Source organism: Salvelinus fontinalis, unplaced genomic scaffold, assembly GCF_029448725.1.
Source record: "Salvelinus fontinalis isolate EN_2023a unplaced genomic scaffold, ASM2944872v1 scaffold_0790, whole genome shotgun sequence".
Lineage (NCBI taxonomy): Eukaryota > Metazoa > Chordata > Actinopteri > Salmoniformes > Salmonidae > Salvelinus > Salvelinus fontinalis.
Window position 1 is genome coordinate 37,294 of NW_026600999.1, and position 17,987 is coordinate 55,280.

Sequence of the window (17,987 nt, forward strand, 5' to 3'; positions counted from 1 at the left end):
TGTATTCTAGGGACTCTAGTGAGTAGACTGGACGAGGGACTCTAGTGAGTAGACTGGACTAGGGACTCTAGTGAGTAGACTGGACTAGGGACTCTAGGGAGTAGACTGGACTAGGGACTCTAGTGAGTAGACTGGACTAGGGACTCTAGTGAGTAGACTGGACTAGGGACTCTAGTGAGTAGACTGGACTAGGGACTCTAGTGACTAGGCTGGACTAGGGACTCTAGTGAGTAGACTGGACTAGGGACTCTAGTGAGTAGACTGGACTAGTGAGTAGACTGGACTAGGGACTCTAGTGAGTAGACTGGACTAGGGACTCTAGTGAGTAGACTGGACTAGGGACTCTAGTGAGTAGACTGGACTAGGGACTCTAGTGAGTAGACTGGACTATGGACTCTAGTGAGTAGACTGGACTAGTGAGTAGGCTGGACTAGGGACTCTAGTGAGTAGACTGGACTAGGGACTCTAGTGAGTAGACTGGACTAGGGACTCTAGTGAGTAGACTGGACTAGGGACTCTAGTGAGTAGACTGGACTAAGGACTCTAGTGAGTAGACTGGACTAGGGACTCTAGTGAGTAGACTGGACTAGGGACTCTAGTGAGTAGGCTAGATTAGGGACTCTAGGGAGTAGACTGGACTAGGGACTCTAGTGAGTAGGCTAGATTAGGGACTCTAGGGAGTAGACTGGACTAGGGACTCTAGTGAGTAGACTGGACTAGGGACTCTAGTGAGTAGACTGGACTAGGGACTCTAGTGAGTAGACTGGACTAGGGACTCTAGTGAGTAGACTGGACTAAGGACTCTAGTGAGTAGACTGGACTAGGGATTCTAGGGAGTAGACTGGACTAGGGACTCTAGTGAGTAGACTGGACTAGGGACTCTAGTGACTAGGCTGGACTAGGGACTCTAGTGAGTAGACTGGACTAGGGACTCTAGTGAGTAGACTGGACTAGTGAGTAGACTGGACTAGGGACTCTAGTGAGTAGACTGGACTAGGGACTCTAGTGAGTAGACTGGACTAGGGACTCTAGTGAGTAGACTGGACTAGGGACTCTAGTGAGTAGACTGGACTATGGACTCTAGTGAGTAGACTGGACTAGTGAGTAGGCTGGACTAGGGACTCTAGTGAGTAGACTGGACTAGGGACTCTAGTGAGTAGACTGGACTAGGGACTCTAGTGAGTAGACTGGACTAGGGACTCTAGTGAGTAGACTGGACTAAGGACTCTAGTGAGTAGACTGGACTAGGGACTCTAGTGAGTAGACTGGACTAGGGACTCTAGTGAGTAGGCTAGATTAGGGACTCTAGGGAGTAGACTGGACTAGGGACTCTAGTGAGTAGGCTAGATTAGGGACTCTAGGGAGTAGACTGGACTAGGGACTCTAGTGAGTAGACTGGACTAGGGACTCTAGTGAGTAGACTGGACTAGGGACTCTAGTGAGTAGACTGGACTAGGGACTCTAGTGAGTAGACTGGACTAAGGACTCTAGTGAGTAGACTGGACTAGGGATTCTAGGGAGTAGACTGGACTAGGGACTCTAGTGAGTAGACTGGACTAGGGACTCTAGTGAGTAGACTGGAATAGGGACTAGTTAGTAGACTGGACTAGGGACTCTAGTGAGTAGACTGGACTAGGGACTCTAGTGAGTAGACTGGACTAGGGACTCTAGTGAGTAGACTGGACTAGGGACTCTAGTGAGTAGACTGGACTAGGGACTCTAGTGAGTAGACTGGACTAGGGACTCTAGTGAGTAGACTGGACTAGTGACTAGTGAGTAGACTGGACTAGGGACTCTAGTGATTAGACTGGACTAGGGACTCTAGTGATTAGACTGGACTAGGGACTCTAGTGAGTAGACTGGACTAGGGACTCTAGTGAGTAGACTGGACTAGGGACTCTAGTGAGTAGACTGGACTAGGGACTCTAGTGTGTAGGCTGAACCCTGGTTTTATGGACACACAATCAATAATTTTTCCTGTACAGTGCAATTTGTTTGTGCAGTAGAACAAAAATACAGTGACTTTTCTTAAACATTACATTTCAAAATTGCATCCCTTGAACAATAGCACCAGTAAATAAACAAGAATCTTACAATCTGAATAAAATGTTTTTTTATTATTTAAATTTGTATGTATTTGTATATATATTTTTTACCAGTAGGCTATTATTATGTTCTTGACATTAATTTACTTAAACTCCAACCTTTCCTCAATGTGCTAAACCTTATAATATTATCTATCTTATATAACGTAGTAATTGTCTTTCGTTTAGAATTTTAACACATGTAGTTATATTTTTTACATCATGCACTATTCAAAGCTGCAAAAAAAATATTAGTTTACACATAGCGTCATACCGCCGACTTTTATTTTGAAGGCAACATGCTGGGCGTCTATGCAGGTGTTGTGAGATCTGACAATCTGTGTCGAACTGCAAAAAGAAGACTTGGAACACCAGCGTTTTCATGCAGTTGGGATGGTTGTCCAGTAAATGGAATATTATTGATTTCATTATCATAGCCAAAAAAAAACATTCCACTGTCCGTTTTTTTTTATATATATATAGGAAATGTAAACAAATAATGTCTAGTTTCCATAGTTTCTCTCATGGGATGTCATTCCTTTGCTGCATGATTTGGGGTTTAAGAGAGCATAGGAGGGGAATGTGACGTGTTCCTTCAAAATCAATAAAAAGGACATGTATAAAGGAAAAAAATACACTCTTCTCTACTACTGTCGCCTACATGTTATTTACAAAAGTATATCCTGGACAAGATCACTTCAGATGGATAGACTTCACAGCTATGCATCTTTATGTGTGTAATCCATTGACATGCAATCAAGAGATCTGTACAGACTTGTATATGTAAATATTCCAGTATATTAGATTATTTGAAATCTAGCCTATGATCATCTCTTTGTCATCTTGGATTAGCCCTGTTCAGTTAAATAGGCGAGCATTTTTTTCCACAGATTTGATTTCACCACTCCACCAATCAATAATCAATAGGCGTTTTATTATGTAATGCTGTCAGACTCATAACCAATCGAATTTCAAAACCCCACCCATGAATACCGCTATGATGAACATGTCAAAGGACAGTGCGTCAGTGTCTATTGGAAGACCATGGTCCGACTCCGTTTCGGGGAACCATATTTAATTTCATGTGTATCAGTTAGCCTAATGACATAGTTTCTCCGAGGTTAGGCTACCGGAATCGCACCATGAATACTCAAATTCCGTTTCATTCGGTGGATCCCGGACTCGAACTCTCCTCAACGCAGACAGGTAGGGCTACCACCAACTTCACTTTTAAAGACTTTCTTTTTGGAATAATTATAAAGGGGTTATCTTCCGTTCATTGGCACGGGGATAGCCTTGTTTGTCTGACATACATTTTCCTAATAAAGCGAATCGACTCTCGGTAGAGTCAACACGTTTCCATTTCTCATGAATTAGATTACAACCGCTATAATTTCTATGATCATAAATTATTCCGGAGGCACAATGGAGCGCCATGCTATGAATTTGACATTTTACGCACTAGCCTAATAATATACAGTACCAGTCAAAAGTTTGGACACACCTACTCATTCATGGGTTTCTCTTGTTTTCTACATTGTAGAATATTAGTGAAGACATCAACACTATGAAATCCCACAAATGGAATTATGTCGTAACCAAAAAAAGTGCTAAACACATCAAAATATATTTTATATTTGAGATTCTTCTAAATAGCCACCCTTTGCCTTGATGACAGCTTTGCACACTCAGCATTCTCTTAACCAACTTCATGAGGGAGTCACCTGGAATGCATTCCAATTAACAGGTGTGCCTTCTTAAAAGTTAATTTGTGGAATTTCTTTCCTTCTTAATGTGTTTGAGCCAATCAGTTGTGTTGTGACAAGGTAGGGGTGGTGTACAGAAGCTAGCCCTTTTTGGTAAGAGACCAAGTCCATATTATGTCAAGAAAAGTTCAAATAAGCAAAGAGAAACGACAGTCCATCATTACTTTAAGACATGAAGGTCAGTCAATCTGGAAAATTTGTACAGTGGCAAAAACCATCAAGTGCTATGATGAAACTGTCTCTCATGAGGACCGCCACAGGAAAGGAAGACCCAGAGATAACTCTGCTGCAGAGAATAATTTCATTAAAGTTAACTGCACCTCTGAAATTGCAGCCCAAATAAATGCTTCACAGAGTTCAAGAAACAGAAACATCTCAACGTCAACTGTTCAGAGGAGACTGCTTGAATCAGGCCTTCATGGTCAAATTGCTGCAAAGAAACCACTACTAAAGGACACCAATAAGAAGACTAGATTGAGCCAAGAAACACGAGTAATGGACATTAGAGCGGTGGACATCTGTCCTTTGGTCTGATAAATCCAAATGTGAGATTTTTGGTTCCAAACAACATGTCTTTGTGAGACGCATAGAAGGTGTACGGATGATCTCTGCACGTGTAGCGATACGCCATCCCATATGGTTTACGCTTAGTGGGACTATCATTTGTTTTTCAACAGGACAATGACCCAACACACCTCCAGACTGTGTAAGTGTAACAGTTCCGTAACTACAGACGCTGGGAGATGGGATGCAAGTACAAGGTGCTGATTTAATAAATAATAGACATGAAACAAAGCAAGAACAGCATCTGGACAAGAGAAACAAAAACAACATCAATGCAGACATGGGAATGAAACTGAGGAAGTGACGGATATTTGACCAAGAAGGAGGTTGATGGAGTGCTGCATCAGATGACCTGGCCTCCACAGTCACCCAACCTCAACCCAATTGGGATGAGTTGGACCGCAGGGTGAAGGAAAAGCAGCCAACAAGTGCTCAGCATATGTGGGAACTCCTTCAAGACTGTAGAAAAAGCATTACAGGTGAAGCTGGTTGAGAGAATGCCAAGAGTGCAAAATTGTCATCAAGGCAAAGAGTGGTTACTTTGATTCGTTTAACACTTCTCTGGTTACTACATGATTCCATTTGTGTTATTTCATAGTTTTGATGACTTCACTACTAACCTACAATGTAGAAATATAGTAAAAATAAAGAAAAACCCTGGAATGAGTAGGTGTGTCCAAATGTTTGACTGGTACTGTACATGCATGTCAATCTATTTCCAATAATAAAAAAATATATAATTTGCCCCTTATTTGACCATGCAAACAGTAATTGGGAAATTGTGTAGACTACATATTTAACCTGTATTTCTCCCCTTAAATATATTCATATGCACTACATTACACTACACAAAATGCAGGGTTGTTTGGATGACTGGTGGTGGCAGGTATTGGGTCAGTCAGTTGGGTTGCTTTCTTCACAAAGAGCATGGTTGGGTTGTTAACGCTAGGTTATTGATGCTGCGTTAATTCTCCCGCCAAATCCAGAAGGTCAAAGTGATGAGGTAAGCTTGTCAATGAGGATTGTTGCAGCTGTTTAGCAAGTCTAGCGTACCGTGCAGCCAGCGCTGAATGGAATTACTTTTTGCTGGACAAATGGGAAAGGCGTTGTGGCTGACCAAAAACGGTGAGTAAAAAGCTAGCTAGCTAACATGACTAATGATCCATTCAGGTTAAATAGACCTAGCTATCATAATTACATATTTTCTCAGTCATTGAGTCATTAAAACTCGTTTTTCAACCACTCCACAAATTTCTTGTTAACAAACTCTAGTTTTGGCAAGTCGGTTAGGACATCTACTTTGTGCATGACACAAGTCATTTTTCCAACAACTGTTTACAGACAGATTATTTCATTTATAATTCACTGTATCGCAATTCCAGTGGGTCAGAAGTTCACATACACTAAATTGACTGTGGTTTTTTTAACAGCTTGGAAAATTTCAGAAAATTATGTCATGGCTTTAGAAGCTTCTGATAGGCTAATTGACATCATTTGAGTCAATTAGAGGTGTACCTGTGGATGTATTTCAAGGCCTACCTTCAAACTCGGTGCCTCTTTGCTTGACGTCATGGGAAAATCAAAAGGCATCAGCCAAGACCTCAGAAGAAAAAAATTGTAGACCTCCACAAGTCTGGTTCATCCTTGGGATCAATTTCCAAACGCCCGAAGGTACCACGTTCATCTGTGCAACCAATAGTACGCAAGTATAAACACCATGGGACCACGCAGCCGTCATACCGCTCAGGAAGGAGAAGCATTCTGTCTCCAAGAGAGGAACGTACTTTGGTGCGAAAAGTGCAAATCAATCCCAGAACAACGGTAAAGGATCTTGTGAAGATGCTGGAGGAAACGGGTACAAAAGTATCTATATCCACAGTACAACGAGTCCTATATCGACATAACCTGAAAGGCCGCTCAACAAGGAAGAAGCCACTGCTCCAAAACCGCCATAAAAAAGCCAGACTACCGCTTGCAACTGCACATGGGGACAAAGATCATACTTTTGGAAAAATGTCCTCTGGTTTGATGATACAAAAATAGAACTGTTTGGCCATAATGACCATCATTATGTTTGGAGGAAGAAGGGGGAGGCTTACAAGCCAAAGAACACCATCCCAACCGTGAAGCACGGGGGTGGCCGCATCATGTTGTGGGTGTGCTTCGCTGCAGGAGGGACTGGTGCACTTCTCAAAATAGATGGCATCATGAGGATGGAAATTTATGTCAATATATTGAAGCAACATCTCAAGACATCAGTCAGGAAGTTAAAGCTTGGTCACAAAATTTAGTTTTATTGATTATTTTTTTTTTCATTGATATCAGTGTTCCCATTCCTCTGTCAAAGATAGTCAACACATTTTTATTTTACCTTTATTTAACTACGCAAGTCAGTTAAGAACAAATTCTTATTTTAAATGACGGCCTAGGAACAGGGGGTTAACTGCCTTGTTCAGGGGCAGAATGACAGATTTTCACCTTGTCAGCTCAGGGATTTGATCTTTCAACCTTTTGGTTACTAGTCCAATGCTCTAACCACTAGGCTACCTGCTGCAAATTAGTCTTCCAAATGGACAATGACCCCAAGCATACTTCCAAAGTTGTGGCAAAATGGCTTAAGGAAAACAAAGTCAAGGTATTGGAGTGGCCATCACAAAGCCCTGACCTCAATCACATAGAAAATTTGTGGGCAGAACTGAAAAAGCGTGTGCGAGCAAGGAGGCCTACAAACCTGACTCAGTTACACCTGCTCTGAATAGGAATGGGCCAAAATTCACCCAACTTATTGTGGGAAGCTTGTGGAAGGCTACCCAAAACGTTTGACCCAAGTTAAACAATTCAAAGGCAATGCTACCAAATACTACATGTTATTTACAGATTGATTACCAGGAATTTATTAAGTTTACCAGGAATTTATGAGAATTACCAGGAATTTATGAGAATTACCAGGAATTTATGAGGATTACCAGGAATTTAGGAGGATTACCAGGAATTTAGGAGGATTACCAGGAATTTAGGAGGATTACCAGGAATTTAGGAGGATTACCAGGAATGTATGAGGATTACCAGGAATGTATGAGGATTACCAGGAATTTAGGAGGATTACCAGGAATGTATGAGGATTACCAGGAATGTATCAGGATTACCAGGAATTTATGAGGATTACCAGGAATGTATCAGGATTACCAGGAATGTATCAGGATTACCAGGAATTTAGGAGGATTACCAGGAATTTAGGAGGATTACCAGGAATTTAGGAGGATTACCAGGAATTTAGGAGGATTACCAGGAATTTAGGAGGTTTACCAGGAATTTAGGAGGTTTACCAGGAATTTAGGAGGATTACCAGGAATTTAGGAGGATTAACATGCATTTTGTGGAGGGTTGTTGGATTGACCTCCGGACTAATCTAATGATGTTTGTTTGTGCATGTGTGCGTCTCAGGTGAAGCATATCTTTGAGGACCCTCCCTGCAAGTGTCCCAATAAGTTCTGTGTGGAGAGACAGGCTCAGGGCCGCTATCGCGTCGGAGAGAAGATGCTCTTCATCCGGGTGTGTGTGCCACCTCCTCGTCTTCTTTTTAACGCACTTTCTCTGACACAAAAAAAACACCTTGTTTTTGTAACATGATTTTTCTAGTTGCACACGGCTCAACCACGTAGTTAACAGCAGCTGGACTTTAAATTGGGCTTGGACTGTGCCTGCCAAAATATCTTTGACCGAATGTTTTGGGTTCGGTGGGGTCAAATCTGAAGTGTTGAAATCTGGTGTAAATAATTTTGCACATGGCTGGCTTGTACTGTAAGCTATTTACACTGGGGTTGTGGTGTTTCATATTGCTGTGAATATTATATTGATACGGCAGATATGAATACGGATTGTATGCCCGGCTACAGAAATACTTACTTAGGTCCATTGCTCCTCAGTGTCCTCAGGGACCCATAGACCATTGATGACTACAGATGGCTGTTTAATGACAGCCAATTCTGTCCTCATAGCAAACCCACTCTTTCCTTCTTGTTCTGAGATTTGATGAGTCTGAATTTTATGAGTCTGGATTTTGGCTGACCCACTTTTACCAGGAATTTGTTGTTTATTGACCTTTCACTTTTGGCAGGATTTAAAAAAAAAATCCAGGTTGGAGTTATATGAGGTTTTCAGTTTAACAACAATAATGTTTCTCATCTCAATGTGAACTGAGTCACACACACACACACACACACACACACACACACACACACACACACACACACACACACACACACACACACACACACACACACACAGTCACACAGTCACACAGTCACACACACAGTCACACACACAGTCACACACACAGTCACACAGTCACACACACAGTCACACACACACACACACACTGTCAGGTTTTGGCCAGGACTGTTCAGGTTTTGGTCACTAGATGTCCCCATTGCACCTTTTTTGTACCTTTTGTTTTTCCTTGCTCTAATTATTGTTTGCACCTGTGTCGTTCCCTTGTTAGTATTTAAACCCTGTGTGTTCCTCAGTTCCTTGCTCAGTGTTTGTATGTTAGCACCCAGCCCCAGCCTTGTTCTGAACATATGAGTCTCCTATTGGATTTTCCAGAGGTTCTCTGGTTTAGTTCTTGTGTATTTTTTTAGATCTTTTGAGGTTTGTTTTTCCCTGCTGTTTTTACCACTTTGTGTAGTTTTCTTTGTATTTTGGAGCATTTTGTGCTTCTTGGCTTTATGTTTGGACATTGTGGAGTTAGATTCTTTGCCTGAAGATTTTGTTCTTTAATTAAACCACCATCTCTAGTACTGCTGTGTCTGCCTCATCTTCTGGGTTCTGACGATTATTAGTGACTGTTTCTCGCACCGGGTCCTGACACACACACACACACAGTGCACATTGCAGTGTGTTGATATTTAGACTGCCTGACTGTGTGGATGACAGATGTCCATTGTCTCTACTGGTAGCAGCTCCTCTGCTGCTGTGAGCCTTCATTTACTGGTGATGCTATTCCAACTATGTCTGTGTCCTGGCCCATAGACATAGAAAGTTAACTCCTCTTTGTATTATCCATGCTTAAAAAGAAAAATGGTTTATATCCATCTAGACTCCTCTTTCTACCTCTATGGGCCAGCCAGGGTTGATGGGGTTCGGGGGAAAAGAGAGCCCTCAGGATCAACAGGCTTGATAAATAATACATAGGATTGGAATAGCCCTTTTCTAAAACACAAAGATACTTTACGATAATGCATATGCAGTTATTGTTGCCAATGAGCTATCGCCCTAATTTGTATTTATTCTTAATTGTTTCCTCGTTTACATAAAATAAATGTTATGTCAAAATATCTTACTGTATACTGTAACATTCTATTTATTTATTTTATTTAACTAAGGCAAGTCAGTTAAAGAACAAATTCTTATTTACAATAACAGCCTAGGAACTGTCTTGTTCAGGGGCAGAATGACAGATATTTACCTTGTCAGCTCGGGGATTCGATCCAGCAACCTTTCGGTTGCTGGCCCAACCCTCTAACCACTAAGCTACCTGCCACCCCTAACTCAAACAGACCTTGCAAAAAAAAATGCCTTGCAAGAATGAAGTCTATTGACAAGTACAGATTGGTGAAGTAGCATTTGGTGCTCTTGGGATCTTGGATTTACAACCAGGATTCACATGTCTTAAAATGCTGTTGAAGGAGGATCTGGACTGTAGGTCAACAAGGGCTGACAATGCGCTCTAGAAGGACCCCCGCTGGTAGCACACAGTATCACTGTCACGTAGAGTAGGCCAGAAGGCTAAACTGGAAAACCTAACCTCTATAAAAATAAAAAGATGGCGGAACCGCAAAAGTTCTTCTGTGCAAAGGTGTTTATTTACAAGGTGATTCCGGAACAAAAACAACAGTACTGCCATCAAACGTCTACCTTATGGGACAGCTTAAAACAATGCTGCCCCATCCACAGCTCAATCCAAAATGCCCTCCCTATGAACTGAAAGAGAGGCTCCTTTTGTAGGGCTAGCCCCTCCCCTCAGAACAATTAACACTAATTAATTAAGCAATTAACTATACAAACCTACATTTTCCATTAACTAAACCTACTAAAGGATATACATTGCATTACATTGCAGGAGTAGTGTTTACAGTAGTACCACGTTACAGAAGGTAGCAGGCAGGAGTAGTGTTTACAGTAGTACCACGTTACAGAAGGTAGCAGGCAGGAGTAGTGTTTACAGTAGTACCACGTTACAGAAGGTAGCAGGCAGGAGTAGTGTTTACAGTAGTACCACATTACAGAAGGTAGCAGGCAGGAGTAGTGTTTAAAGTAGTACCACGTTACAGAAGGTAGCAGGCAGGAGTAGTGTTTACAGTAGCACCACATTACAGAAGGTAGCAGGCAGGAGTAGTGTTTACAGTAGTACCACGTTACAGAAGGTAGCAGGCAGGAGTAGTGTTTACAGTAGTACCACATTACAGAAGGTAGCAGGCAGGAGTAGTGTTTACAGTAGTACCACGTTACAGAAGGTAGCAGCCAGGAGTAGTGTTTACAGTAGTACCACGTTACAGAAGGTAGCAGGCAGGAGTAGTGTTTACAGTAGTACCACGTTACAGAAGGTAGCAGGCAGGAGTAGTGTTTACAGTAGTACCACGTTACAGAAGGTAGCAGGCAGGAGTAGTGTTTACAGTAGTACCACGTTACAGAAGGTAGCAGGCAGGAGTAGTGTTTACAGTAGTACCACGTTACAGAAGGTAGCAGGTGGCAGACAGGAGAGTTGTTGTAATTTAAAAGGTGTGAAGGAAATTAACAGAATATTGCTATATACAATGCAACCCACATCATTACAATTTCTTGGTTAAACCACAGCACATGAATTTTTAGTTTTGGAGTCATTTATTAGTGAAAAAGGAATCAAACAAAGCCATTGTATTAGCTGTGAATTACTAGAGATGTCCATCTACTACACTAGGCAAATTAAAATCTGCATCTCAAAGACATTTCCATTGTGATTTTCATTCTTCCCCCTCTAATCAAGGTCTGATTTAGTCCTGGGACATCGGGTCAGTGCGATGAATTATCAGGTGGAACAGAACACCAGCAGTACTCTGGACCTCCAGGCTGGGATTTGAATAGCCCCTTTGTACTACACCATGAAATAATATCGTTGTCAGCTAAAGATTTTCACCAGAGTTTTTTTTTTAACGTTTGTGAACACTGACTGGACAATATAGTAATCTTCTTCTTCTTGTTCTCCTAGATGCTACACAACAAGCATGTGATGGTGCGTGTGGGAGGAGGCTGGGAGACCTTTGAGAGCTACCTGTTGAAACACGACCCATGTCGGATGCTCCAGATCTCCAGAGTGGAGGGGAAGACCTTTCCCATGTCCCCCAAGTCACCCAACACCAAGGACCTCACCCCAGACAGCTACTTGGTGGTGGCCGCACACTACCGCAGCAAGAAGTAAAGATGGCCGCCTACTACCACAACAAGAAGTAAAGATGGCCGCCTACTACCGCAGCAAGAAGTAAAGATGGCCGCCTACTACCACAACAAGAAGTTAAGATGGCCACCTACTACCGCAGCAAGAAGTCAACTGGCGCTTCAACCAAGGGGATCAGTTTGAGCAAGGCGAGGATGGTGATGGCCTACTTCCGCAACAAGAAGTAAAGATGGCCGCCTACTACCACAACAAGAAGTAAAGATGGCCGCCTACTACCGCAACAAGAAGTAAAGATGGCCGCCTACTACCGCAACAAGAAGTAAAGAAGGCCGCCTACTACCACAACAAGAAGTAAAGATGGCCGCCTACTACCACAACAAGAAGTAAAGATGGCCGCCTACTACCACAACAAGAAGTAAAGACATTCATGAGGACCTGAGGAAATGACCTCTTGCCTTTCCCAACTAGCAAAACTGATTGAAATGACAGTGACACAGGGCAAAGCCAGCTGACACTGTCATTCCAACCAGATTCCAACCAGTTGCTTGTACAGTATGTCTTCTAGTTGATGTAAGCCACAGCCGGCCCACCTGAGCTACAGAACAGACAGTGGCCAGCAGGTATATATCTCCTGTCCTAGCGGTCACGGCAAACTAGCGTCACGGTGACGGTTTGATTTGGATTTCTAGCCTTTGAGAATAATCTATGCAATCATTTTGACAGTCATTTTTAGTCGGGGATTGAGGCTGGTATATTTGGTTCTAAAAGCATGTTTTCTAATGTTACCTTGTGTGTATTTTGTTTGACTTTTGTCATTCATTCATTTAATAGTGTGAAAGTATAGTATGACTTCTGTAATAACTGATATATTCTGAATAGTGATTGGATACTGGTAAAGCTGAATCTGGACATGTTCCACCAATCATGTTCCTCCTACGGTTCCACCAATCATGTTCTTCCTACGGTTCTACTAATCATGTTCCTCCTACGGTTCCACCAATCATGGGGTTTCTCCTTTCCTTGTTTTCTAAATATGTGTTTATTATGGTGCTGATTATGGATTTCTCTGTAATGTCTATTATGAGTGATTCTCTTTTTTTCACGAGCTAGTTCTGCTCTCCTGTTTTGAAGTTAAAAGCTTTTGATCATTTGTTAAGGAACGCTATTAACATCATTATTGTGAGAAGATTATTTCCGAGGATTAAAGAGACAATCAAATGTAGAATATTTCTTTTTGATTCTTGTGAATGGCAATAGGACTGATCCAGATAACATGTATTGTATGGTCTGTCTACGATAACGTAGATTTGTGTCCATTCAACCTCATCCCCTGGCAAATTGCTAGAGAGCTGGCTGGTGGACAAGACTCGTGTTGATTGCTACTTTACTGACACCTACTGGTATGTTACAGTACTGAAAATGGCCATCCACAACTACAACATGATGGCTGGCACTGGCTTGTAACAAGAAGCCTTGCGAAACCACACTAACAGACATGTTATAACATGACATTCAACCAACCGTCAGAGCAACCTCCAATCAAATCTAATCCTCTTTTATTCGCATTTACAAAGTAACCTGTTTTACAACAGCATAGAAATTGGAGTCGTTATCCTTCATCAATGTTATTCAGTCACAGAACAAATCGTATATTTTACACACTCTAGCCTATAGTGCTGTGCACTACTTTTGACCAGGACCCCATAGGGTTGTGTTCAAAAGGACACATGATGACAGGGAATAGGCTGTCATTTGGTAGAGCCTGGAGCACCGACAGATCACTGCTGGGTTACATTACAGATTAGAACTATGAACCAACCAGGAACTACTAGAATTCAATGACATCACTTTATTCACACAAACTACTAGAATACATAAACAATCACCAAGACAACACATCCGTTGTATAATACAATTTATTGAATTTATTTTAAGAGGACGGAACATTAGATTAGAATCATTCAAACAGAATAGGGCCCGGTTTCCCAAAAGCATGTTACGGATAAATGACTCGTTAGAACCTTCGTAGGAACATCGTACAATTTCCCGAGCGGTTTCACAAAAACATTTTTATTAACGTTGCACTGGAAAACGCTCGTAAATCTAATAAACTACCTCAGACCACTCGGAGAACAGCTAAATGCGTCCGTACATGTTTAAAAAAATATTTTAAATAAACAGATCTCCGGTAAAACATGAACCTAGAATCACATGTGTTTTTCCGTCTGTGACCGCCGATAACATCTGAACAAAGTTGACTACAAATACAAAGTTGCCAATGCCTTTGCAATTTATACAAACAAGCGACGAATACAAATATGCTTCTGATGCAAAACGATGACTGTTTTAAAATATAAACAGTAGGCTCTAGGACCATTTTAATCATATTGAAATACATTTAATGTTCAATCAACTGAATTATATTTTGTTACTTGAAGGCTACTGTCTGAAACTAAACCAATTCACCTTGGTGGTGTGCAGACTGGTTTTATATTATTCTTAACGAATTCACACAAAGCAGAAAAAAATGCAACAATTTGTCTGTGAAACTATATATACACTGCTCAAAAAAATAAAGGGAACACTTAAACAACACAATGTAACTCCAAGTCAATCACACTTCTGTGAAATCAAACTGTCCACTTAGGAAGCAACACTGATTGACAATAAATTTTACATGCTGTTGTGCAAATGGGATAGACAAAAGGTGGAAATTATAGGCAATTAGTAAGACACCCCCAAAAAAGGAATGGTTCTGCAGGTGGTGACCACAGACCACTTCTCAGTTCCTATGCTTCCTGGCTGATGTTTTGGTCACTTTTGAATGCTGGCGGTGCTTTCACACTAGTGGTAGCATGAGACGGAGTCTACAACCCACACAAGTGGCTCAGGTAGTGCAGTTCATCCAGGACGGCACATCAATGCGAGCTGTGGCAAAAAGGTTTGTTGTGTCTGTCAGCGTAGTGTCCAGAGCATGGAGGCGCTACCAGGAGACAGGCCAGTACATCAGGAGACGTGGAGGCGGCCGTAGGAGGGCAACAACCCAGCAGCAGGACCGCTACCTCTGCCTTTGTGCAAGGAGGTGCACTGCCAGAGCCCTGCAAAATGACCTCCAGCATGCCACAAATGTGCATGTGTCAACATATGGTCTCACAAGGGGTCTGAGGATCTCATCTCGGTACCTAATGGCAGTCAGGCTACCTCTGGCGAGCACATGGAGGGCTGTGCAGCCCCACAAAGAAATGCCACCCCACACCATGACTGACCCACCGCCAAACCGGTCATGCTGGAGGATGTTGCAGGCAGCAGAACGTTCTCCACGGCGTCTCCAGACTCTGTCACGTCTGTCACGTGCTCATGTGCTCAGTGTGAACCTGCTTTCATCTGTGAAGAGCACAGGGCGCCAGTGGCGAATTTGCCAATCTTGGTGTTCTCTGGCAAATGCCAAACGTCCTGCACGGTGTTGGGCTGTAAGCACAACCACCACCTGTGGACGTCGGGCCCTCACACCACCCTCATGGAGTCTGTTTCTGAACGTTTGAGCAAACACATGCACATTTGTGGCCTGCTGGAGATGGTACTCTCCTCAGACAGTCTGCTACACCTGCAACGTGGTACTCTCCTCTGACAGTCTGCTACACCTGCAAAGTGGTACTCTCCTCAGACAGTCTGCTACACCTGCAAAGTGGTACTCTCCTCAGACAGTCTGCTACACCTGCAAAGTGGTACTCTCCTCAGACAGTCTGTTATACCTGCAAAGTGGTACTCTCCTCAGACAGTCTGCTACACCTGCAAAGTGGTACTCTCCTCAGACAGTCTGTTATACCTGCAAAGTGGTACTCTCCTCAGACAGTCTGCTACACCTGCAAAGTGGTACTCTCCTCAGACAGTCTGTTATACCTGCAAAGTGGTACTCTCCTCAGACAGTCTGTTACACCTGCAAAGTGGTACTCTCCTCAGACAGTCTGTTACACCTGCAAAGTGGTACTCTCTGAGACAATCTGCTGCACCTGCAAAATGGTACTCTCCTCTGAGACAGTCTGCTACACCTGCAAAGTGGTACTCTCCTCTGAGACAGTCTGCTACACCTGCAAAGTGGTACTCTCCTCTGAGACAGTCTGCTACACCTGCAAAGTGGTACTCTCCTCTCAGGCAGTCTGCTACACCTGCAAAGTGGTAATCCTCTGAGACAGTCTGCTACACCTGCAAAGTGGTACTCTCCTCTCAGGCAGTCTGCTACACCTGCAAAGTGGTACTCTCCTCTGAGACAGCCTGCTACACCTGCAAAGTGGTACTCTCCTCAGACAGTCTGCTACACCTGCAAAGTGGTAATCCTCTGAGACAGTCTGTTACACCTGCAAAGTGGTACTCTCCTCTGACAGTCTGCTACACCTGCAAAGTGGTACTCTCCTTTGAGACAGTCTGCTACACCTGCAAAGTGGTAATCCTCTGAGACAGTCTGTTACACCTGCAAAGTGGTACTCTCCTCAGACAGTCTGCTACACCTGCAAAGTGGTACTCTCCTTTGAGACAGTCTGCTACACCTGGCGGTTCCTGAATAACAGTCTTTATGAACCCATCATAACAGAACCAGTAGAAAGGGAGAATACAGCCTGGTCCAACAATGGGCTGGTTGTTCTCTGAACGTCCTTCTGTAAAAAAAATTGTGAAGAAATAGTTCTTCAAGAAAGATTTTTTTACATTCACAAGCACTTGTGGTAATCTTAGTACAGTAAAACAATGGTTGTCTTCATTGAGTAGCCAAGCTATCGGTCAATCCACAGACATCTTGGATATCTCAGTTACAATCACATGCTTCTGAAACTTCACAAGAGATAAAACTAAGGTGATGAAAATCAAGAGGATTTAGGCTGCTTCTCCATTCAATTAGAATTCTAAAAGTTATTAGTAAGACAAGAGAGATTCAATATCTCCCAGATAAAAGCACAGATTTGCAGGACACAGCCTGTCTGAAAGCATAATATCTCTTATCCACCTTTATGTTTGGATGTTCAGGGAATACAAGATAAATGATACTTAAAGGTTGATTTAAATTGGTAGATAAGTGATTTGGCATTGTTGGGCTCCCGAGCGGCACAGCGGTCTAAGGCACTGCATCTCAGTGCTAGAGGCGTCACTACAGACACCCTGGATTGATTCCAGTCTGTATCACAACCGGCCGTGATTGGGAGTCCCGTAGTGCGGTGCACAATTGGCTCAGTGTCGTCCGGGTTTGGCCCGGTCGGTAGGCTGTCGTTGTAAATAAGAATTTGTTCTTAACTGACTTGCCTAGTTAAATAAATGAGTTGAGAGGAGGAAACAAAAGAAGATGAGGAAGAGGAGAAAGTTGGAGGAAGAGGAGGAGGTGTGGTGAGCTTTAGTGTTAATACTGGAGAAAGGCCTGTCCCAGTCTCCGCTGTCTATGTACCACCAATGTCAATATAAATATCAAAACAGATACCAAACATTAAGAAACTATAAGGAAGAGAAGAGTAACTGCAGTGAAATAAGCCAGGGACCTGTGGAAAGAAGCCCCCTGATCTCCCCGTGTCCGCCAGCAGGGGAGGACACAACACCTCAGCTCGTGCTGTATGGGGTGGACCGAAGGCCGATTCCACCAAGCTCTGGCTCACCCTCAGGTGTCTGAAGGACAAACTGTGGTCCTCTGACAACTTGTTGGTAGGGAAACGGGTGGAGACCCCCCACCAGGTAGTGGCCTTGAGAGCCACGGAAGCCCTGAGGTGGTATGGACAAAATAGTCTCGACCCCAGACAAAGTATCACCCACAACATCTAAGGTCCCGGCCGCCATGGCCTGACAGTGCTGCGGCGCCTAGGGGAGGGATCTCTTCTGGGCCCTGAAGGATGGTGTTAAGGCTGCGAAGGTTCAACTGAGATAGGAACAATAGCACACCTGAACTTGGTTAAAATAATTGTTTAATTCAAAAGTTAATAAATGGCAAATGCAATTTCCGTATATACGGGGTCACTGTGTCATCACGCAGGACAAGACAGAGAACTGATTTGTTCCTGACAAAGATATTATAATATACTCATGACAGAGATAATTCCCGTTTCCGAGCCGGCCTGTCAGAGTAGAGACTGGGCGTGGTTTAGACTCACCCAGCCTATCGTTGGTGTT

At 42.9% G+C, this 17,987-nt stretch overlaps 1 protein-coding gene across 2 annotated transcripts; it reads left to right on the plus strand.

The window, feature by feature from the left end:
* The first annotated feature begins 3,054 nt into the window (after positions 1 to 3,054).
* On the plus strand, positions 3,055 to 13,064 carry LOC129847345 (growth arrest-specific protein 2-like). 2 transcript variants are annotated; one of them, XM_055915113.1, is made up of 3 exons: positions 3,055 to 3,290; positions 7,859 to 7,966; positions 11,661 to 13,064. In XM_055915113.1, the coding sequence occupies exons 2-3, from the start codon at positions 7,952 to 7,954 to the stop codon at positions 11,868 to 11,870; spliced, it is 225 nt and encodes a 74-aa protein (XP_055771088.1). In that variant the 5' UTR covers positions 3,055 to 3,290; positions 7,859 to 7,951; the 3' UTR covers positions 11,871 to 13,064. The 2 variants fall into 2 exon arrangements, with proteins under 2 accessions (XP_055771088.1, XP_055771087.1); XM_055915112.1 differs by lacking the exon at positions 3,055 to 3,290 and having other exon boundaries at positions 7,723 to 7,966.
* Positions 13,065 to 17,987: the final 4,923 nt, after the last annotated feature.